Raw genomic sequence first — 11,802 nt, 5'->3', positions numbered from 1 at the left:
CTCCTCACTCATCATCTGATGAGTGCTTTCAGACACTCCTCAGATTCAACCAGTGAAGGAGCATGGAGAGAGCCCATCTGCCCAACACTGCTGTCGGGAAAGGCAGAAATGGAGGAACTCAAGGTGATGGGATGGTCTGTGATGTCTTCTAGTGCCAAGAGCAGTTCATTCTTTCACATGTGGGTTATCTGCACCCTGCCTGCTTCTAAGAAGGGCTTGGCTCAGTTCTGAGAGTCTGAGGTTCTGCATCAAAGGGCTCAGGGGCTAGTGCACCACCTGATTCTGTTTCAGGCTGGGAAGGAACCCTGAGACACTTCTTTTTGGTGCTCACTCACAAGGAGGCCATGGGAGAGGCATTAGGACTCAGCAGCAAAGGGCTTGGGATTTTGGTTTCTCCGAGCAGGTGCTGAAAGAGGTAGGAGGGAGCTCTGAATTGGAACCTCGTGAGAGAGAGTGCATTGGTTCTTTGTGAGTGATAACTGTCTAGGAGGTATGGGCCTGAGTGCTGTCTGGTGTGGGATTGCTTTCTGGCCCGTGTGTCTGATACAAGCCTGTAGGACAATGGGTGGTGGGTCAGTGACCTTGGACTTGCTCCAGTATGGGTCACCTCTGGGCCATGTGACTGCTCCATCTCTGTGGTTTGTTTGGTCACCTTGGCAAGTCAAGCTCAGAGTGCATGGAGATATCCTTCTTTCCATTCCTCAGGTTCTTGGAGACTATACTGGCCTCTACTGGTTCTGAGAGGTGGGGAACCAAGGGGTTTGCTGGCCAAGGCAGCCATGTTTCTAGGGTGCAATATTAGGAGGACTCCATGCATGATGTTCAAGGTCAGCGTATGGCTGTCAGGGGTCTCTGGGTTCAGGCCTGGGAAGCTCAAGATTGTCCTGAGCTGAACTCACGCCTGGCCCCAGGGCTACTCTCTATCGCATCCTTGTCTCACTCAAGGACTTAGCTGGGTCACTTCCCAATCAGGACCCTGGCCTGGTAATGAGGTTTATGACCTTGAGATGGTCCCTTCCTCTTTTTTGGCCTCCATTTTTCCACATGAACAAATGAAAATGTTGAATAAAATCAGTGGTTTTTAAACTTTCTCAAGGACCGCTTGTCAAATGAAATGTTATGTGAAGCCCAAAATATAATTTGGAAAAAAACTAAAGCTGCTTGGAATAAGATGTGTGCGTTTTGCGGGGAGAACCTGGACTTATCTCTACCTGGCCTCCTTTATGCACAAGGTGGCCACTGAGTTCTCAGAAGACTCCCAGGGCTCTAAAGGATGCAGTGTGACAGCCACAGGGCTAGATGGTCTTTCAAGGGCCTCCAATTTTGGTATTGTGGGATTTTGTAACTTGAAGCCACTGCAGCCCAGCCCACACAGACTCACTCTCCTGAGTCACAAGCAGCGTGGGATGGGCCATAGACCTGGGCTGCCTAGCTGGCAACACTGCCACATGGTTCTCCAGAGAAATTCCATTCTCTGAGGTCCTCTAGCCAAAGGACTGTTGCCAGTCACAGCAGAGAGAAAGGTGGGAGGTCCCCCAGAGCCACAGGGAAGTCAGGGAATGGGGATCTGACCTGGTCCCCATCTTACCTGAGGGCCCTCCTCCTGCACAGGCTAGGGTTTGTGTGGCAGGCAGTCAGGGGTCAGAGTCTTTGACGTTGTTATCCCTACAGATTCCCCTTCCCATGCTGTGGCCTGTCCCTCGTCTGAAACTATGCATTTTAGCAATTACAGTCATACAAACAAGCTCCAGAGTCCCAGCTGACTCAGATGAAAACAAATCCTCTGAGAGTTTCTTTGGCTCTAGCCTCTCTTGCCTGTCCTAGGGTTTTCCTCTACAGGGTCTTCTCAGAAGTCTTGACTCTTCCTCCATGTACTCATCTCTACTCCCCTCCACCCGTTCTCTAGAACCTTCTGCTTTGCCCCCAGTCACCAAGATAAGAGCTCTTTCCTGTTTAAATATCCAGTCACCTGATCGGGGTACCTCAGTATCCTTGAACTAGAAAATCATGTGCTCTGGGCCTTCAAAATAAAACCCCAGGAGGGGCTGCTCTAGGCATGGTCCAGGAACCCTTTGTTTTGCTGAACTGAGGGCTGCTGGGCTAAAATAATGAAGGAGATAGAACTGGGTTTTCTATCTCCACCAGGCAGGGACAGCCTGGAGCCTTCCTGCTGGTGTGTCGGCTTTCCATGTCTTTAGTGAAGACCCAACCCTTCATTCTCCTCTGCTGAGTAGAAAGCACGTGTGTCTCCTTGAGCCCAGGCACTGGGCATGCAGCTGCCATCATTCTGGTTTGTGGTCAGCCCAACCATCACTACCTCCTGAGCCCTTCTTGGGCCAGCCCCATAGCCCAATGAAGCAATTCTCTGGGAAGGCTTTTGATGGGAAAAGCCACTTTATTAAAGATTCTCTGTCACAGTCCCCCATTTCTGAACCAGTCAGATTGACTTTGGGTTGAAGTTTCTGATTGTCTTTCCTTCTAGTTTCTCTCTTTGTCCATGGCTTCCTGACATTCAGTGTCCTCGGTGGCATCTGGGTAAAGGTAGGTGACCTTGGGCTCCTGGCCCAATGTAGGGTGAGCTGGCAGCTGGCAGAGGGCCAGAGAGTGGCCAGCCCCACAGCCCACAAGGAGTCCTGACGATGACAGCAGGGCCTGCACAGGCTTTGGGGCCCAGACGTTGGCTTCAGTGCCATCTCCACACATGCCATGCTCGTTCCAACCCCAAGAGTAACACACACCACCTGTGAAGGAGAGGGAAGACGGCTATAGAGGAGGTTTTGGATAATAGGGCTGAAACATTCAGTGCAGGTATCATCATAAACCCCAGTTATCACAGGAAGATGCCAAAGCTTAAGGACATGTGGTGGCATGCTCCCTCTCCCTACTTCCCTGCTGCCCACCCACCCCAAGGCATGCTTCCCATTCCCACAAAACCCATGGCTGTTCATGTTCCAAGCCTGGCTTTCCCCTCAGCCCTCCCCTACTGTCACCCCCACACATAATCCATCACCAGACCTACCGTCTCTGCCTCAAAAACGTCTCAAATCTTTCCCCACATTTCTCCATCTCCTTAGTCAGCTCCAGCCTGATCCACACCACCATTTTCTCCTACCTGGGCCATGCCAATGGCCAACTAACAACCCAGCTGCTCACCCTATCCACCCTGATCTTCAAAGAGCATCAAGGCGATCTTCAACAACTGCAAATCTAATCACAGGACACTCTGCTGCTTAAAACCCTTCGGTGACTTTCCACCATCCTTAAGGAGGACTTCCCTTGGCCTGTGAGGCCAGAGTGATCTGGCTCCTGACTATCCTGGTAGCCTCACCTTGCACAACTTTTCCCTTCCCTCTTTGCATTCAGAACCCTAGCTTTCTGTTCCTCGAATACGCCCAGCAGGGCCTTCCTGTCTCTCAAAGCCCTCTGTTACCGGACTTACAGACCTCTTCATATTTTTCATTCCAGTTGTCGCTCAGAGGCCAAGGTCCCCGGCCACCCACTCCAAATCAGATTCTCGTGACTGCCCTCATGAGGACCTGGCACTTTGTAGTAAGGGATGATTTGTGTGGTGATGTGTTTACTGTCCCCTTTTCACTAGACTGCACTCTGTGGTGAGGGAAGAAGCATATATACTTTCTTCACTGCTGTATCTCTAGGACAGTGCCTGGTACACAGTGGGTGCTCAATAGGTCTTTGCTGCATAGGCACAAGAATGAACAAATTCATACAGCTAGAAAGTGGCCAAGCCAGCATTTATGCCCAGGTAACTCCAACAGCCCACCCATCATAACACATCTTCCTAGGATTTAGACATTGTCCTAGGGTCTAAGTCACTCACATTTTTCTGTGGCTGTTTAAAATTTTTTTTCTGGACATAAAAATAATACATCTTCATGACAAAAGAAAAGAAATGATGGACAATATGGAGGTGTAAGGAAAAGCAAACTCGCAGAAACTTGCCCTTGTCCACTACTAGGTGTATTTTGGATATCTCTTTCAACCCTTTAATTTGTGAAATTTATAAATATTTGTATATATGTTTGTCCTGCTTTTTAACATTATAGCACAAATACTTCTCCATGGATTGTAAGTTATTCAAAAAGTAAATTAAAATTAGCCAGGCATGGTGGCATATGCCTATAATCCCAGCTACTCAGGAGGCTGAGACATAATGGCTCGAACCTGGGAGGCAGAGGTTTCAGTGTGCAGAGATCATGCCATTGCACTCCAGCCCAGGGAGACAGAGCAAGAGTTTGTCTCAAAAACAAACAAAAAAGTAAATTGAAAATAATTTTCTTCTCAATATGCAGAAAAGAACAGAAAATAATTTAATAGAGAGACACAGATCCCCACCCAGATTAAGAACATTAGCTAATGTTTTGCCATATTTGCTTCAACACTTATCTTAAAAAAAATCATAAAGATACAGTTTAAGCCCCACCTCCCTTGTCCCTCTATCTAACCCTCTTTCCCAGAAGTAACCACTATTTTTTTTGGTATACATCATTTTCATGCTTGTTTTATATTTTTCTACATATATGTGTCCCTAAATACTGTGATCTTTTGAGTTTGTTTAAAAGACTTACAAAAATAGAATTATTCACATATTTTTTTCTTTTGCAACTTGCCTTTTACACTCATCATTATTTTTGAAATTTATCTGAGCTGGTAATTATAGATCTAGTTCAGGTACTTTAACTGTGCATAGTATCCCATTATGTATAAATCATATTTCACTTACTCATGTCCCTTCTGATGGATAGTTATTTAATAATATCATTGTTGCTGTTTTATTACACAACAATTGAAAATATATAATATTATGCAAAACAATACCAATATGGTTGCTATTATAGACAGTACTGCAATGAAAGTCTTTGAACATGTCTCCTTGTACAAACTGGTATTTGTACAGGGTGATCCTTGGGAGTATATGAGTCACGGGGGCTTGTATGTTTACTTTTAGTAAGTGTGGCCAAATATGTCTCCAATGACTGTAGTCATTTATATTCTCATCAACAATAGATACGAATTTGTTTCCCTATATCTTACCTTTAGACTCTTGCTATTCTCATGAGTACAATTAGTTCGTGTTTCCCTGACTACTAGTGAGATGGAGCAGTAGCGCTTTACGTTTATTACCTGTTGAAGTTGCCTCTTCTGTGAATTGCCTATATACGTTCTTTGCCTGTTTTGTTCTTTGGTTGTTTGCCTTTTCCTTATTGATTTGCAAGTATTCTTTGTGTATTATTTTGTTTCTACGATCCTTTGTTATTATGTGCATTGGAAGTATCTTCTCCAGAAGTCTGTGGCTTGTCTCTTCATTTCGTTTATGGTGTCTTTTGTAATACAAACGTATTTATAATGGCAGTGTAATTGCCCATTATGAAGATTAAACAATTTACTTAGCCTGCATTCTGTTATCAGATCCATAGGTTGTTTCTAATTTGTCATTATTTTATATAGCATTGCTATGAACATCTTTATGCATGAGTCTTTGTCTATCTCTAATTATTTTCTCAAATTAGATTCTTAGAATGGGAATTCCTGGCCAAAGAGTATAGGAATTTCTGAGACTCCTGAGTACTGTTTGAGTACTGCCAGAATACTTTTCAGAAAGGCTACTTGCATATAACTTCAGCAATCTGTGAGAGTCTCTGTCTTACTCCAGCAATGCAGGTATTAATTAGTATTGTAATGTTGAAAGATCTTCCTAATTTGAAGACAACAAAATGGTATCTCTTGTTTTAATCTGTATTTTTTGACTACCACTGAAATAGAAAAATAATAATTCTAACATTTATCAGATATTTATATTTCCTCCTTTGTGTACTGTCTGCTTCATATCTTTTTCCTGGTTAGTACAGAAGAGTTTTAGTACTCAGGGCCAAGAGCCAGATGGACTGGGTTCAAATCCCAACTTTGCCACTTATTAGCTGTGCTGCTTCGGGCAAGTTACTTAGCTTTTCTATACCTCAGTTCTCTCATCTGTTAAATGGGGATAGTAATACCGTAATATCTTATTAGAGTTGTTTACAAGGGTTATGAGAGTAAGTGTAGTATATGAAAAATACTCAGAATGGTGCTTGGAACATGGTGCTACATAAATGTTTGTTATTGTTGTAACCTATTAAGAGCTTTGTGTTTGAAAGACTTTGATTTTAAAAATATTAGTTCTCTCTCTGTCAGATTTAGCATTACTATTTTTTTCTCAGTTTGACTTAAAATTTTGTTTTCAGTCTTTTGATAAGTTTATGGTTCTATGCAGTAAAAACTTCTTTTTGATATTTCAGTGATTTGAATTTTTAAATCTTTACATTTAACTCGTTATCCACTAAAATTTGTTTTGCAGACCACTCTGTCGAGAGGGTGGCTGGCTGGGCCCCGGGATTGCCCTTCCCTTCCCTTTCCCCCAGTAGGAAGGTAATCACTGGCCAAAAGCTTGGGTTTAGGGAAACACAGATGTCTGCCTGTTTGGCTCACAGACACGGAAGCGCATACGGAGAGGATGAACCCCAGGCCACACCTCCTGCAGTTAAGCAGGAGTTCCAGCCAGGTTGCTGAGGCACGAGGTAGGGAGAGTGGAAGAGGCTTGGTACCTTTGGGCCTAGTTCGGCACCTGGTATGGGCTTTGTGCCCGGCCCTGGTGAGTGGCACCAGCTGACCGTCAGCAGGAATGGGAGTGGGAGGAAGGTAAAGCTGACCTACCAGCAGGACACAGCACAGTGGGAAGCTGGCAGGTCCCTCTCCTCCAGCCAAAGGGAGCACACTCTGAGGAAGCTACGCCTGGGACCGGGGTAGCCAAAGGCCTAGAGCCAGGACTTTCATGCCCACTGGGTCGAGAAGCCTGGTAAAGGCCCAGAAATATCCCCGCCCCTCGCACTGCCCCCAATACTTACAAAGAAAGCTTGACTTTGAGTTAGGTGCTTTGTGTACTTTATCTCACTTAATTCTAACAATCATGTGAGGCAGCCACAATTTACTGATTATTCTCGTTTTAGAGAGAATGAAACAGAGGCTCTAGAATCCAGTCAGGATGGCTCCAGCATCTGTGCTAAGGTCTGCATGTTATATCCCAGGGCTTGCCAAACTTACTCTATAAAGGGCAGATAGGAAATATTTCAGGTTTGAGGGCCATGTTAGGTCTCTGTCATGTATTCTTTTTTTTACAACCCTTTAAAAACCATTCTTGGCTTGCAGCATCACACAAAAAGAGGCTACAAGTCAGATTTGGTCATAGTTTGCCAGCCCCTGCCCCACACATATTATAGACTATGGCCTATGGACTATGCTGTGCTGTCCTGGGTCCCACTTTACCACATGGCTGCGTGATAATGGTACACAGGTCCCCACCTACTTCACAGGGTTGCCAGGAGGAGGAGCAGTGCCCCAGCACCATGCCCGACACAGCAACAGCTCAAACGCATGTGGAAAGCAGACCATGGGAAGAGGAGGAAAAGGCAAGGAAAGCCACACCAGTGGCAAACGGCACAGAGGAGACGGAGTGGCAGCAGCAGATGGAAAGGCCTGGAGTGGAATGACAGGAAGTTTGGGGTTTCCAAGCACTCAAGCCTATAGAAAAAAAAAGCCAGGATGCTGAACTCAGAAAGCAAAGGATTGGTTATCCCCTTAACAGAAGGACTTGGAGCAGGATCTCTTTCAGTAATAAGCTCCTCCAGCATTTTAGAATGGGTTTCACCACCCACTAACCTCACTTAGGGCCACCTTTTCAGGGGCACAGTGAAGATAGCAAGGCCCTCCAGACTCAGCAAGAGGCTACTGTGTAAGCTGCTCTCACGTAGAAGTGTGAGGAAGGAAAGTGGCCTACAGAAAACCTCTCCCTAAGCTACATGGAACATGGAACATCCAGTTTTCAAAACAGGTAAGTTACAGGATGGTTCCTGGCTTTACAGAGGGCTCTCTGCAGTGTGCTTGGCACTTGTCAGATCCTCAAAGATGCCGGAATCCCACCTGGTGGATGGAGATCTGCTTTACTAGTCCCAAGGCACATGGCTGAGCCTTGGGTAGAGAGCCCCATATTTACAGAGGGATTCCCTAAGCCCTTGGAGTTCAGGCCCCCTGCTCACAGGGCTCAATCTAGGCTGTGACGAGTGATGGAGCTCACAGCCCACCACACTTGTGTCAGCCTAAGAGCCCTGCAGGCAACGGAACCTCAGGACTGGCAGGGTACCTGGCACAAGCTGGACACAATACCCAAATCTGTTCAGGCCTGTGGCACCTGCCTGAGCTTCTTGGCAACTAAGTCCGCACAGGGCCTTATGGTGCTGGGACTGCAGCCCAGTGCTAGGGAGGGGGCAGTATTTTTGCTGGAGGGCCTTGCCAAGGAGGAATAAACACCTGAGCATTTTGTGCTGAGCCTCCTGGTTGTCCCCTGAATCACAGAATAAAGACATTTCCCAACCTTTCTTGCAGCTAGGTGTGATCAGTGGAAGTGAAGCTGAAATGTTCTGTAATCGCTTATGGGACTTTTCCTTGAAAGACAGATAGCATACACTCTTTGCTCCTTCTTCTTTGTCCCTCCTCCAACCTGTCACTGGGAATGTGGATGCGATAGCTGGAGTTGTAGCCACTACCTTTGACCATAAGGATGAGGGTTGTGACCTAGGGGTAACTTGGTAAAGAGGTAAAATAACTTGCCTTAGTCACACAGCTATTCTAGTCAGGACTAGAATCCAGGACTCCTGAATCTCAGGCTCCTTCACTAGTTCCAACCCATGTGAAAATGGTAACAGAATCATTGAATACTTGGTATATGCCAGGCCCTGTGATAAGTACTTTGCAAGTATTCATTCACTGAATCGTCACAACAAATCTGTGAAGTGCAATCTAATATTATCCCCATTTTGCAGAGAGATGATGTGAACTGTGCAAGGTAACAAGAGGGAGAGCTGGATTCGAACCAAGACAGTCTGGCTCCAGGCCCTCTTCTATTTAATATTATACTGTTCTCTCTAGCAAAAACACTGCTTCCCAGGTAATTAAGAAAAGGTACAGAGTAACAGGCCACCTATGGGAACACAGGAAGTGAAGGAACGCAAGAACTCCAGCTGGCGGGAGAAAGACACTATGCAGAGGAGCAGAAATCTCCCTGAGCCCTGTGAGCGCTGGGGCTGAGGCCCTGCCCCCTTCTGCATCTGCTGGGCACTAGGAAGAGGAGGGAGAGATGAGCACAAGAAGTTAGGCAGCTAATGGTCCATACTGTCCCCTCCTGTCCAAGAGCATGCCCAGGCCGAGACCAACAGTCAGGACTGCTCTTCTGCACTTACCAGGCTAACAGAGAGAAGGGGTGAGGTTTGAGAATCCATGTACCTGGATTCTGGTACATGTCAGGATGGATGGGGCAGGCCTAGGAGCAGGGTAAGTTTGGGAAACACTACTGAGTATTTGGCACCCAAGCTCATAGGGATCACATCCTTTTGGCAGCAACGGGTGAAATGGTCCCTAGGGTCCTGCTGTGAGCAAGGAATGGAGAGTGAGGAATCCCAGAAGTGGGGCCTCCTGCAGTATTTGGGTCTAGGTGGCAACAGCAGGATGGAAAAGGGGATTGGGTCCTCACTGCTCTTGGCCACACAATTGCAACTGCTGCTTTATCCTTTATGCAGAGGCTGCTGGCCTGGGTGGGAGAAATGAGGCAGAAACTCAGCCTGTACTAGGTCCTCCCATGGAAAATTTCCTGTCTCCACGCCACCTATGAAACCAAGTCCAGGCCCTTAGCTGGCCCTCAAGGCTCTCTGTAGTCTGTCCCTCTATGCATCATCATCCCTGTTTCCCAACTCAGTGTTCCAGCCCCACAGGCTTGCTGTCTGCTCCCTGAATTCACCCAGGTTGTTCACATTGTCATGTTTTGGCCAATCTGAATCCATTTATTCCATCATGTGGGTGCCTTTTCTGGTTTAGGACTTGTGCTGCACACAGACCCAGAGAAGAAGAAAATTCAGTTTGTGCCCTCAGGGTCCCCATCCACTGCGGAAGACAGCCGTGGGAAGAGACAATTATGGGAACTGACGGCATGTGTACACAAGGGGGCATGGACGATGGTGTTTACTGTAGCATTGTTTCCAACTGCAAGAGACTGGGGCGACCCCAGAATATTCATCAATAGACAATTATTTTAAAAAACCCAGGGCCCCCTTCAGACCAGGATCCTTACGTATTAAAACTTTTTTTGGCTGGGTGCGGTGCCTCATGCCTGTAATCCCAGCACTTTGGGAGGCCAAGGTGAGCAGATCACAAAATCAGGAGTTCAAGACCAGCCTGACCAATATGGTGAAACCCCATCTCTACTAAAAATATAAAAATTAGCTGGGTGTGGTGGCATACACCTGTAGCCCCAGCTACTGGGGAGACTGAGGCAGCAGAATTGCTTGAACCCAGGAGGTGGAGGTTGCAGTGAGCCAAGACTGCACCACTGCACTCCAGCCTGGGAGACAGAGTGAGACTCCGTCTCAAACAAAAACCAAAACCAAAACAAAACCAAATCCGAAACAAACTTTTTTAAAACATAAAGTTATGTAAAGCCCCTATATATTTTTATATGTACAAATGGAAAATAATACATCCCAAACTGAGAACAGTCTCCTAGGAAGAGAGGGAGTGGGGGAAGGGTGACCCTCATTCTCTGTTTTGTTCAAATATTTTAAAAAGCAATAACACAGATGATGATTTTAAAAATAATAGTATTTCTAAGGGACAGAGGTAGCATAGAGGGAAGGATGACCTAGGAGACACTGACCCAGGAGGCCATGCAGAGAACGGCCATGAGAATGGCTATGAGGATGATGGTTGGGCCTGGCAGAGGACACAGGCACTCTCAGTATTGGGTCCTGCTATGGTTTGAAGTCATCCCCAAAAGTACATGTGTTGGAAACTAATCCCCAATGCAACAGTGTTGAGAACTGGGACCTTTAAGAGGCAATTAGGTCATGGGGGCTCTGCCCTCATGCATGGATGAATGCTGTAACTGTGGGAATGGGTTAACTGTCGTGGGAGTTTGGTCTCTTTTTCTCTCTGTCTTCCATGCTTGCCTGCCCTTTTGCCATGTTATGATGCAGCAAGTAGGTTTACCCCAGATGTGGCCCCGTGATCTTGGACTTCCCAGCCTCCAGAACTATTTATTAAGCTAAATAAATCTCTTTTCTTTATAAATACCCAGTCTGTGGTATTCTGTTATCGCAGTAAAAAATGGACTAAGTCAGGTCCTTTCAGGAATTAGTCCATCCATCACTCTCCAGGGCCAAGGATACCCTCGAGACAGGAGCTGAGGCAACAGGAAGAAGCTATTCCAGAATCAAGAAGTGTGGCTGTTCACGCACAGAATTACTTGGGGGATGTTTTGGGTTTGTGGCCCAAATTGCTTCAGGGAAGGCTGTATGTGGGACAGCAGGCTGGCTTAGGGTCCCCTTCAGACCAGGATCCACAGCAGCCCTGAGAATAAGGTGAGAGGAGTAGATGGGGGGTGAGGGTTGGAGGCAAGGAGGCCAGCAAGGAGGCTGTGGCTGTCCACCAGGTTAAGAAAAAGGGAGGGCCTGCGGAAAAAGGGTTTTGGGAAGGTAATGTGCAAAATACACCCAGGATCTGTCCACTTTTCACTGGCCCTATCACCCCATCAAGGGCTACGCAGCTGGTCTCTCTGCTGCCTCTATATCCCTGCATGTTCTAGCCTCCACACAGCAACTTGAGTGATTGTGTTAAAACCTGTGTCAGACAAGGCACTGCACTGTTTAGAATCCTTCAGTGGCTTCTCCTTTTACTCAGAATAAACAACAGCTGGTCTCCTCCTCT

General features: G+C 46.5%; 1 protein-coding gene across 3 annotated transcripts in view; it reads right to left on the bottom strand.

The window, feature by feature from the left end:
* Window positions 1-2,380: 2,380 nt before the first annotated feature.
* The window catches only part of SERGEF (secretion regulating guanine nucleotide exchange factor), a 225,808-nt gene continuing 216,386 nt past the window's right edge, over window positions 2,381-11,802 (bottom strand). For 2 of the 3 annotated variants that reach the window (XM_012456543.2, XM_012456544.2), the window contains one exon: window positions 2,381-2,741. In XM_012456543.2, the coding sequence (XP_012311966.2) occupies window positions 2,479-2,741 (263 nt within the window). In that variant the 3' untranslated portion in view covers window positions 2,381-2,478. The remainder of the gene's footprint in view (window positions 2,742-11,802) is intronic. The other variant, XM_064365129.1, reaches the window with a different exon arrangement.

Source organism: Aotus nancymaae, unplaced genomic scaffold (genome assembly GCF_030222135.1).
Source record: "Aotus nancymaae isolate 86718 unplaced genomic scaffold, 86718_ANA_hifiasm-v0.15.2.pri h1tg000059l, whole genome shotgun sequence".
NCBI lineage: Eukaryota > Metazoa > Chordata > Mammalia > Primates > Aotidae > Aotus > Aotus nancymaae.
The sequence above is the reverse complement of the archived record's forward strand: the minus strand, read 5'-3'. Positions and strand labels throughout refer to the sequence as shown.